General features: G+C 42.1%; 1 protein-coding gene across 1 annotated transcript in view; it reads left to right on the top strand.

Annotated features, from left to right (window-relative positions):
• Positions 1–11,728, top strand: part of zfyve26 (zinc finger, FYVE domain containing 26) — a 28,289-nt gene that overhangs the window by 6,677 nt on the left and 9,884 nt on the right. The window contains 20 exon segments of the mRNA XM_020622860.1: positions 262–927; positions 1,170–1,337; positions 1,671–1,822; positions 1,971–2,214; positions 2,314–2,577; positions 2,760–2,879; positions 2,927–3,097; positions 3,362–3,589; positions 3,965–4,070; positions 4,648–5,381; positions 5,384–5,482; positions 5,883–6,082; positions 6,267–6,371; positions 6,521–6,643; positions 6,816–6,964; positions 6,966–6,990; positions 7,763–8,012; positions 8,779–8,877; positions 9,421–9,608; positions 10,335–10,471. Of these exon segments, the coding sequence (XP_020478516.1) occupies positions 262–927; positions 1,170–1,337; positions 1,671–1,822; positions 1,971–2,214; positions 2,314–2,577; positions 2,760–2,879; positions 2,927–3,097; positions 3,362–3,589; positions 3,965–4,070; positions 4,648–5,381; positions 5,384–5,482; positions 5,883–6,082; positions 6,267–6,371; positions 6,521–6,643; positions 6,816–6,964; positions 6,966–6,990; positions 7,763–8,012; positions 8,779–8,877; positions 9,421–9,608; positions 10,335–10,471 (4,228 nt within the window).

Genomic DNA, 11,728 nt, shown 5'->3' with positions numbered 1-11,728 from the left:
ACGGTATGGAGGCCAGCTTTTCTGCAGTGAAGTTTCAGTTTGCTGACAGCTCATCGAAGGGCTTCCTGTCTGCTTATTTTAGCTTATTATAATCTCACTTGAAGACAGTGTAAACACTGATCTCATAGGTAGACTGTTACAGACAATCACAGTTCTCAAATATTCTGAAACAACTCCATTTGTTTTGGATATATTAACTCATAGCAATACAATAAAAGACACACAAATAGAATATACTATATTACTAAATCTAAAAACAAGTAAGCCAAGCACAGATCATGTTAACATCATTTAGAGCTTCTCTGTTGTCTTTTCCAGCGTGCCATTTGCAGTTTCAGCACTACCTGTCAGAGTGTCAGCTCTATCTGGAGGCTGTGCCTGCCATGTTCCGCCTGGAGCTTCTGGAGAATATCTTCTCCCTTTTATTTCTCTCCACCGCTGACTTTACACAGCACACTCAAAAAGACACAAACTCAAATCTGAACACGGCGAATGCCGATCAAGAGTGTTTATCAGATACAACAAACAAAAATGCAGAATTAGGAGTCAGAGGAAAGGCAGATAAGGCTGAGGAAAGCAGGAAAGAGAGCCTAAAGGTGCGTGCAAGTTCACCCACATTAGCCCACCATAGCCACCTGGACCTTGGACACGTCATCCAGGGCTGCAGGGGGTTTGTGGTCGATGTGACAGCCATGGAGGGTTTCCTAAAGCTGCTTAAAGAAGGGTTGGAGGGCATGTGTGTGGTAGGCCAGCAGGAGGGACAGGAAGCGGGAAGAGCACTGCCTCAAGAAGCTAAGGCGGCAGAGAGTCTCGGCTGCTCAGTGACAGCTGAGACGTTCGGCGCTCGTCTGCAAAGGTTGTCCAAACGCACTGCAGAGGCTCAGTGGAGGCTCCAGATCGTCACCAGCAATCAGGGCAGTGGAAGCGGTGAGATGCACAAGCTGATGATTTTTCTATGATTTACTATGTTTTTCAATGTGTAAGACAAAACAGAGACAGAAAATCAACAACAGCTGAAATGGACACATTTGACTGTTCGCACTTTGGGCCTTCATTTATGACATACTGTAGGTGCCTGTGTTTACATGTTTGTATTAGCATTGGGGGTGTTTATCAACTCTGACAGATTTTTGCAAGCATCTGTTGAGTCTTGGGAAATTTACCTGCAGATTCCGAAGGTGCTTTCCAGATGTCGGTGGTCAGCTGTACTACTGCTTCTCTGCATCAAAGCAAGAGCTCAAGTCTGAGGAGGAGGAGGAGGAAACCAGGCAGACATGCTACAGAGAGAAAAACCTCCATAGAGAAACACAATGGAGAAGTTAGCACAAGTGCTTCAGGTAAGGCATAAACACCAGCCTTTATGTTGATGCACTGATTTGTTCAGTTAAAATCACATTGAATCTCTTTTGTTTTGCACCAATTTGCTTTACAGAAGAAACTGGCAACAAACAACTTTGTTATGAAGTGAAAACTGCAGTTGTCACAAACCATATGAACTGTATATTTCATACTTTCATCTTTCTTGCGAAAAGATGTGGATTTGTTTCTAGGAGCTGTGAACAAAATGTTTGGATGAAGTCTGGGCTTCCTCCAAATGACTCCAGTTTGGCCTTTTGTTCTTCAGATGTATATTCTCTGTATTTATGATGCATAATTTTGTCTTGTGTCAGATAGTGGAGGAGGGACAGTGGCAAGCTGTGTGGAACCGGAGGTTTGTCCATGCGGAGGTCCTCACAGCTGGCTGGTCCCCGCCATGCTGTCCCCGCCAGAGTCTCTGCTAATGTCCTGCATCCGCCAGGGAAATTTCATGGAGGCACATCAGGTCTGTATGGCAAACAGAAAACTGCTCATAGTTGGTTTTTACCATTTTTCCATTTTGGAAAGCTTTTGCAGCAAATATTGATTAGGCTGTATTAGCAGAAATTAAGTGTCCGTAGCTCAGTCCTGTGTATATGTTGGCTGCTCTGCAGGTGTCTCTAGTGTTTGATCTGGGGACGTCTGCCTGTTTTGGCGAGTTGGTGTTCATGGAGCGCTACAAAGAGGTTTTGGTGGATTTGGGGCAGGTGGAGCAGAAAATGGAAAGCCACTCCATGTCTTCGTCCTCCTCCTCTTCAGAGGGCTTGGGGTCAACAGCTGGGCCAGGCACAGGGAGGACCCGACTGGGCAGTAGTGGGCGATCAACACTGCAGGCCATCGAAAGTGCAGCTGCTGCAGGTTTGACATTCTGTTATACTTGGTGATTTTTAAGTTTTTTTTTCTTGTACATTTGAGAAACTTGGATATTATCATGATTTTGTGTGTGGCGTCCTGCAGGTGTGGCTTTCTATTCCATCGCAGACATAGCAGACCGTCTCCTCAGCACCCCTGCTCACCCGATGCCCTCGTTGGAGGAGGACTACTGGCTAAACCACTGCTCTTCAGACCCCTCTGGCCTCCTTTACAGACTCCTAGAGGAGCTCAGCCCAGCAGCTATGGCTGCCTTTGACCTGGCGTGCTGTCACTGTCAGCTATGGAAGACATCCCGACAGCTGCTGGACACCGCAGAGCGCAGGCTCCACAGCAGCCTGGAGGCTCGAGGTATTAAGCCTGGGTTATAGGGAGCTTTCCTTAATGAAATTTTAGGAACACTGATGATGTTTATTAAACGATTTATTCTAACGTGCAGATTTGGACAAGGCCAACTACAGGATTATATGTTTATTAGCTGCTTTGCACATAGTTTCTTGGTTTTCATCTTTAATCCATGTCTGCCTTCTCAGGAGTAAGAGTTGACCCCAGGGTTCCTCATTCTGAGGGGATCTGTGGATTTCCCATGATCTTACAGCAGATCAGCAAGATCCTGAATCACTCTGCCACTAATAAGGGCCTGGTCAAAACAGGTGAGTGCAAATATTGAAACATTTTCATTATGGAAATCACATCATAGAAGCTGTTGGCGAGGACCAAGTGTTTGCCAGCCCTTTTGGTTGCTGTCTTCAGGAAGTTCTCCTGTGTTGCCACCCAACCCTGAGTGAGGAGTTCATTGCTTCTCGGCTCAGTTTGGCTCAGAGCTTAGAGACCACCCTGCACATTCTGAGTACTGCTACAAATACCACAGGTCGGCACAGCAGCCACGGCTTTTCAGATGCAATAAATTTAACATTGTCTTTGTTTTGCTAGTCAAATTTCTAGCTTGTTGAAAAAGATAGTTGACCTAATCTTATCAGTTCAAGTGTTTCAAACACTGTAGTACATTTGCCAGGAATTTGTAAGGCTAGTTTGACAAATTTGGTTTAAAGTTAGATACATTAAAATATCAGAAAAAGCTGTTGTTCTCTGAACATTGTGTTCTGTGTGTCTGATGGCACCTCTCACATAACAGAGGGCAGTGTGGGCAGCGCTCTTCTAGCATTGCTGGTCGAACAGGCCAGTCTGAAGCAGTCAGAGCTGGACACTCACCCTGTGCGCTCCAGCATGAAGCAGCTGCTTCGTTCTCTGGATCAGCTCTGCCCCTTTGAGCCAGACCTTGCCAGACCAGATTATGTGCGCAGTTTCCTCGACTATGTGAACACACTAGCATCTGTGCTGGTGCGCAGCCTTGGTTCAGAAGGTAAAATAATTAGGACTGATGTGCGTTTTGCATCCATTTAGAAAAGGTTTGCTGGTTCTTCTACCTTGTACATGTACCAACAGACACTTCTAACAACACACTTAAGTGCATAATGCTGTTTTATTAAAAGTTCTTGCTGCTTTCAGACTTCACCATCTCAGTCATAACTTCTTGACACTCAGTTCCCCACCTACATTATCTCAGCTAGTCTGGTTATCAGATTAGCAGGTACTAGGTAATAAGTTTACTTAATACCAAATTACTTTACAGCTATTCTACCTAAACAGTGATTAGATCAAGGGCTGTCAGTGACTTGTTCTACTTGTTGTTGTTGTTGGTTTTGTTCTAATTTGCCTCTCTTGCTGTTTTTCTTAGACCAGAGTGATGAAGTGAAGCTTGGGAATCCACTGCTGGTGTTGCTTCAACCCCCATTTCAGCTTCTCTCCCACCTGCTCTTTGACAGACAGGTGTCTCCTGACAGGTACACAAAGTGGTTAATCCCGGTCAGTGTGAGCAACTGTGTGTAGCTTGCATGCTGTGTTGTTCCCCACCGTGTCACACGAGGCTACCTGAACTGCTGCTGGGACATGTGCCTCACAGCAATGCTCTCAAAGAAGTGAACGTTTGCATCGTTCTCCTGAAAAGCAGCTCTTTAATGTTTCATAAACGTACACCAACACTGACAATAGAAAGCTGGTGTACAGTAGAAATTGTCTTACACAATACAGTAACAGATTACATAAGTTCATCTAAAATCCATTTGTGTAATGTGTGTTTCAGCTTAGAGACTGTATGTGGTTTAATTGGTAGAGTTTCTTTGTTCTTCTGCACATGCTGTTCAGTAACGCAACTGTATGACAGTTGAGCTAGATAAAACTGAGAAGAGGTAAAAGGGGCCACACATTAGAGGCTTTGCTACATTTGGGAGCAGCAAAAATGGGGAAAGGTTTAGCTTTAATGTTTTGCTGGGATAGATGCCATACAGCAAAGGTGAAAAATAAGTTGAGTGGTGTGAAGGCAGCATTTTATCTTATTGCTTAATATCCTTTCATCTCCAGAGTGCTGTCCTTGCTGCAGCAGGAAGGTCTGCGACTGAGCGTCCAGCAGGTGATTGTCCAGAGATGCTGTGAGACTTTGCCCCTGTGGTCTTCCTCTCCAGCTACTGAAAGGGCCACCAGTCAGGCCAAAAAGAATGGAGAGTTCACTGTTGCCAGTTTGTCCATCCTACTTCAGCGGCATGCTAAGGAGCACATGCCAGCTCTGGGAATCACAGAGCCTCAGTCTGATGGCAGCTCTGAGTCTGAGGCCTCGGAGGACGACCACTCTGCTACACCCACCGCCCTCTCCATCTTGTCACCCTCTTTGTCATCCTCCTCCTCTTTGTCTTCCTCCTCAAACTCTTTTCTCCTCACACCATCTGCCCTGTCTTTCCTGAAGTCTCGCTCTCCTTTACTGGCCACACTGGCATGTCTAAGTGCCTGTAAAGGAGAAACTGTTCGGACACCATCCTCCGGATGGTCTGGATATTTCCGCAGTGGACGTAAAGAGGTTGTTCTAGATGGTGAGCAGATTTCTCGTGAGGCAGATAACCTCCTGAAAGAGTTCCCCATTCTCCATGCCTACCTTCACATCATGGTGGAACCAGTGCTGGGCACCCTGTCAAGAGAGGGCGAGGAAGGCTCTTCTGGACTGGGGGTGGTTGTTTGCGGGAAACCTCTCATGAGTCTGCTCCTGTCTGGGCCTCAGGAAGAAGCTGCCCAGGCTGTGGCTGCTGAGGCCTTCCAGAAGGCCCTTGTCTGACCCGAGCCTTGCGGCTTCTGGAGCTGTATGGGCAAGGCTGCAGCCAGGAGGGGGCACTAAGAGACCAGCTACTTGCCTGTGCTGCCTTAGAAGGTGAGGAATGATGGTAAATGTGACATATGTAATAGTTTTGTTGATACTTCTGTGCTTCTAATAAATACTGATGCAATTACAGAATGATTTTGTAGAAAACTTGTATCTACAGTACACGTGGTTATTAATCATCCAAGGAATTTATGAAGCCAAAATACAAAACATTTGCTATTTTGAGCTTCTCTAATAGATAACTGCTTTTCATAATTGAATATTTTTGGGTCAAAATTAGATAAACCTCTTGGCAAGTTACTGTTTTGTTTTGAAATTTCTTTTGAATATATATATATTTTACTATGACAGTCTCCTAAGATCTAAACAAAGGTCATTTAATTTGGATGCAGCAGTTGTTTCAAAAGTAACTAAAATGTTTCTTGACTATCTTATTGTTTGTTCTCAGATGGAGGTAAGGGTATAGGTCAGTTGTTTCGTGTGCAGGATGCAAACTTGCGAGCTCGTGTTGCTCTCCAGGGTCTGGAGCGATGGCCGCTGTCAGCCTGCCTGGAGCTGCTTGAGTTCTGCCTTAGTGACCCAGCTACAGAGGTCGCACTGAGAACAGATGTAGAGCTCAAGAAGAAAGAGCTGGACATCTATTGCTCGGTATGAACTACAGTTCTTGTTTTGTACCTGGGGAGTGTTTTAATTTGAATTCAGCAAGCAGAACATGATTTTATATGTCTCTTCTAATCATGTCTGATTTTGGCACGATCATACACTACATTCCTCCATGGCACTATCTTTTTAATGTATTGACAAGTTTTTGTGCTTTCTTCCTTGGTCACAGATGTTGAATTTACAGCTTCCGCCAGCCTGGACTACTTGGCAGGAACTGAGAACTGAGTCTAAGACAAACTCTGAGTCCATTTTGTCTATGATGCTGGAGGCAAAAGTAAGCACAGCAGAGCTAGCTACACTTTAGTTCATTAACATTCACACATTGTCTTTAGGATGCCAGACAAAAGCTTTACATTACCACAGCAACCGATTTTAGTTTATTTATGCAGTGTAATACGATGAATCTTTTTTTATTTTTTGCAGGAGTTTGACCTTTGTGCACGGTGGGTGGAGCTGTATCCTATATCTGACCAGATGAGACTGCAGCTGAAGACTGAGCATTTGCTTCATCTGCTGGAAAATGGACAGACAGACGAAGCATTCAAGGTCTAGGCCACTCAACCTCTTGTTAAAGGGACATTTAAATTCATTAATAGTAATATACATACAACATGTATAGTGTATATACATATATGACAGACAATATCCAGCAGTTTTGTTGTTCTCTTAATTACTGCTTTGAAAAATTTACATTTCTTTTCCCCATTGCGTATTTAAGTTACTTGAGAGCCTCTCAGATTTCGTGGTCGGCCTGGATGTTTGTGAGCGGGCTCTGGACCGTCGCCCCGGACTGGCTGCCTGTTACTTCCTGGCCGACTACCTCACCCTGCATTTTCAGAGGCAGGTGTCTCCAGCACGTCAACAGCATCCACGCCCTTCATCTGGGTTCTAAGGTTTGTGAATGTGAAAATATGCATTGTTTTAATTGGTTTGATAACAGAAGTCGTGGTTTTCTTTATGATGATTCAAAGTGCTGTAACATAAATGTAACAAACAATCATATAAACAGTTATAAGAAATTTTAGACTTTAGATAGATTATACTTCACCAGCAGTTCATTTCAATAGTAATCTGATTTAATTTGTTGAAAATTCAGTGGAATTTTTTTTTTTTTTTACATTAAGTAATACTGTATATGCAGTCATACTGTATTCTTTTTAAAGGACAGGAAGTTAGGTTTACAGTCATACTAAGTCATTGTCTTATTTGTTTCCCAAAATTGCTCTCTTTCATGTCATTTTCAGTAAAATTCCTTTCTTGCAACACAGTTGGGCAATTGGGTACAATTAGTCATTCCAACCAGATGTTAGATTACCAGGTTACCAAATCATGTTTCTTTGGTAACCTGGGATTTAAGGTGAGCTCAGGCGAACGTTCTTCCTTTAGCAAAGAAATGTGAAATCAGGCGCCTTGTGATAAATACGTTTCTGATAAAAAGTGATAATGTCGAGCTGAAACTTCAAAAGCAAACTTCTTCCACTGTTCAGCAGATGATAGGATGTTTGGTGGTTTACTGTTTGGTGTGTCACCGGTGCTGAATCCGGACTATTTTAGCTGTTTAGGTGTAAAATGTGTTGATTTTGCACAAACAAAAAAAAGACACCAGCTGAATTACTTAATCTCTTCAAGTTGTTTTAAGATCGGTTGATGTGATTGCTCCATCAGGTGTTGCTCACCCTGCCCCCAGCAGCCAGACAGGACTATTTCTTTCTGCTGTCGGAGCCTCTGCTGATGCTGGAACAGCTGTTGATGAACCTAAAGGTGGACTGGGCCGAATTGGCAGTGCGAACCCTGCGGAGCCTGCTGGTTGGTCTGGAGGCTGGTTTTGGTGCTGAGGACATTGATAATATTCTGGCAGAATACGCCAGCAAGGCCCTCGACTTCTCGTGCGCCCCCAGAGAGATGGCTCGATCTGGTCAGTGCAGAGTGCACAGCACACAGTGGCCATCGTTGACATATGTAGACAGAGGTGTACACAAACTGGATAGGGCAGGGTATCGGACCTGAATATTTATTGACCAAAGCTTGTTCATAATTTTAAGTAGTGAAAGCTGACATCGAATGCTTGGTGAGATTCTTAGTCTTGGTCATTTATTCTTTAGATATTTCATCATTTATGTAGAGACACTGATAGAGTGCTTTATTATTTCCCAATAGAAATTGAATTGTCAGAGCAACAAGGTCACACATAAGAATAAGAAAACAAGCAACATAAGGATGATAAAAGGGATAGATAAAAAATATTAAATAACACAAAGACTAGGAATATATGGTACTTTAAATCACAGTGTAGCTCATTTTAGGCAAAGTTTTATTTAGGTCAACTTCTGTTTTGTGTTGAGACATAATGTAACACTGGTACAGTTGAGTTTGGCCTATTTCGGTAACAAAAAAAAGTTTCATTTTGATTTTGTCTGTGGAAAAAGTTAAAACTGTTGTAAAAAGACCTTATCAGTACGAATACTCAGATGGCAAAAGCATCAAAACATTTCTAAACAATACATGTCATTGATACTTAGGCACAAATGATAAGACTTTTTTTGCTCTCAGGGAAAGTTTTTGTCCTGAAACAAAGAATAAAAATGTGCTTAGTTACCATGTTTGAACATTTTCAAGCTCACAGTTTTGCACAACCATCCACGAGTCAGTGACTTGTTGTGTATTCAACACTTCATTTCCAGATTCTGTAATCAGCTTCCAGGATGCATCGCTGTTCTGTCCTGCTCAGGACAACTCCTCTATATCTTCCAGTCGATTTGAATCTCCAACAACCTCTACAAGTGAGGCATTTTCACATTTTAAATTATTTTTTTGGGCGTCTGTTTTTGTCTTTATTTATTAAGAACATCGGCACCCCGCAGGGATGTGTCCTCAGTCCCATCCTGTACACCCTGTTCACCCATGACTGTGTCGCTTCCCACAAAGACAACATCATCCTGAAGTTTGCGTTATTTGCAAGGGGAGAGAGGGCACAGCATGCAGCAAAGGTCCCCAACTAGAACAGGACATTCTGTTTAGGTGGCACATGCTGTAACCATTCACTCCCATTTGCACATGTTTAGTAGTTTAGCTTAGTAATATAATATCCATTTAACCTCAATAAGAGATTTCTTTATATGTAGCCTCGAACCTTTAGTTAGAAAGATGGCTAACACCGCTGTTTGTTTTTGTTCTCCCTCCATTTTGCAGTAAAATGGATATTTATAGATGAGTAAACTCAAAGTTTTGAGAAATTCATATGAAGGTCTGTTTTGACTTTTATGCACATGGCGTGAAATCAGTGTTAGGTGTATGAGTGTTGATTAAAGTTTCTGGTTCCACAGGCAGCACCCCCTCACACACCCCATCCTCAAATAGCACAGACAGGGAGAGGGGTCGAAGCTCAGCAGGGAGAAAACACCGCTTGTCTGCCAAGTTCAAGCCTCCAGACCAGCCCCCGGCCCGTAAAGACTGGGTCCCTGACACCCAACACCACGTGTGCATGGTCTGCCGGCGTGAGAAGTTCACCATGGTGAGTGGGCCAAGTAATGTGAGACTCGCATAAATTAAAAAAAGAAGCACTTGCTGACATAAAAAATAACTTGTGCTCTTCAGTAGAACAAATATTTTTCTTCAGTTTTGAAAATAAGAACATACATAGTTGAAAAAGAATAGGCTTTAATTTTACAACTTCTTACATTTACTGTACTTTCATACTCAGGGCTGGTTTGAACATTTTTGAAAAAGTAAATGAACTTTCTGTTTTGTTATTAGAAATTTGAGGAAGTGAAATTTCACAGAAAATTAATGACGTTTATATGTGTACCGTTCTTCTATTTATATATTTACAGAGCGATGTGGTATTGAGGTGACTGACTCCCTTGAACATACTGAGCACCAAAACCTTTTAATCAGATTAAGACAAGTATGTCAAGTAAATGTGCAGAATTATGAAATGGAAATGGTGCAACTATGGCAAACTGTGCTACTAGAGCCAAAAGAGGAGGGGAGATGAAGATGAGTCGTGACTAAAATGAGAATAAACTCTAATGTTTAGGTGCCCTGAGAGCTGAGTGGATTTGGACGCTCGCCATGTAGACGTTCACAGTGCTTGCATGGCCTTCGTCTAGCTGCTGACATTTGTTGTCTCTGCCTCACTCATTGCCCCATTTCTCAGTGACAAATAAATGCAAAAAAAAAGACTATGCTTTTTAAGTTTCCTCTGTAAATACTGTTTTTGTTGTTTGTATACTTTTAGTTCAACAGACGGCATCATTGTCGAGCGTGTGGCCGCCTGGTGTGTCACGCTTGTTCTGAGCATAAGATGCATGTAGAGGGATGCCCAGGGGATGAAGTCAGAGTCTGTGACGACTGTTACGCCTTCTTTCAACCAGAGTAAGAACCTGTGGATTTAATAAGACTTGTCAAACCAATCTTAGTCTGTTATAAAGCCTAAAGCACAGATGTTTACAGTATTCTTAACAAGCAAGGCGTTTCCTGTAGTAGTTTACCTGTAGTCTTCAGTATTACAGTATTTGGAGTGGTACCATATAGAAAGGGCACACACTGGGTTTAAACACTCATCTGCCATCGCAGATGAGTGTCGTGTCTTCAACACCAAGCATGACACATGCACTGAATGAGGCAAGTGATTTGTCACACAAGTTAAAAGTTTTCGAGGAATTGGAGCTGAACACATTTGGAAATACTGAAACTCATCATCATGAACCGGACGAAGATTTTGACCCAGAAATAAACTTTTTTGAGAACTCTGAAAATAACTGCACGTATTACACGGATGAGCAGTTTAACAGCAATGTTAAGGCTGAAAACAATTTATCATTAATTCATTTTAATAGCAGAAGTTTATATGCAAACTTTCAGAGTATAAAACATTATCTTAGTAGTCTTACACACACTTTTAATATAATTGCTTTTTCAGAAACATGGTTTAATAATGTAAGAGGAATCGACCTTGAATTGGATGGTTATGACTTGGTCTGCACAAACAGAGAGAATAAGACGGGAGGTGGAGTGGCCTTGTACATAGATAAAAACTTTTGTTACAAAAAACTGGAAAATATGTCAAGGGCGACTGATAACTTGCTGGAGTGTGTGACTGTTGAATTACTACTAGAAAAAAAGAAAAATGTGATAATAAGCTGTATCTATGTATCTACAGAGCACCTGGTGCCAGTATAGACCAGTTTAATGAGTGGATGGAAGAAAATTACCTGACAATAAGTCATAAATTAATGTTCATATGTGGTGACTTCAATATAGATTTGTTAAATCCTAACAAGCACACAGGAACTGAGGAGTTTATTAACACAATATATAGATGCAGTTTATACCCAAAAGTTCCTTCATCAACAGAAGTAACAAAAAAGTCAGGGAGTGGATAAAGAAAGCAATAGATAATATATTTACCAATGTTTTAGATAGTAAAATGACAAGTGGATTACTCATAAATGATATTAGTGATCATCTACCAGTATTTATGGTTTATGAGGGCCTCTATGGAAAAGAGAGGCCAAAAACAAATCTTTTCTATAGGAGGGTGATGAATGAACATGCTGTAAGGAGGCTAAAAGAGGATTTTATGGGGCAAAACTGGGAAGCAGTTTATAGAGAGGATGACTTAGATAAAGC

The sequence above is a fragment of the Monopterus albus genome, unplaced genomic scaffold (genome assembly GCF_001952655.1).
Source record: "Monopterus albus unplaced genomic scaffold, M_albus_1.0 scaffold290.1, whole genome shotgun sequence".
In the NCBI taxonomy this organism is placed as follows: Eukaryota; Metazoa; Chordata; class Actinopteri; order Synbranchiformes; family Synbranchidae; genus Monopterus; species Monopterus albus.
The sequence above is the reverse complement of the archived record's forward strand: the minus strand, read 5'-3'. Positions and strand labels throughout refer to the sequence as shown.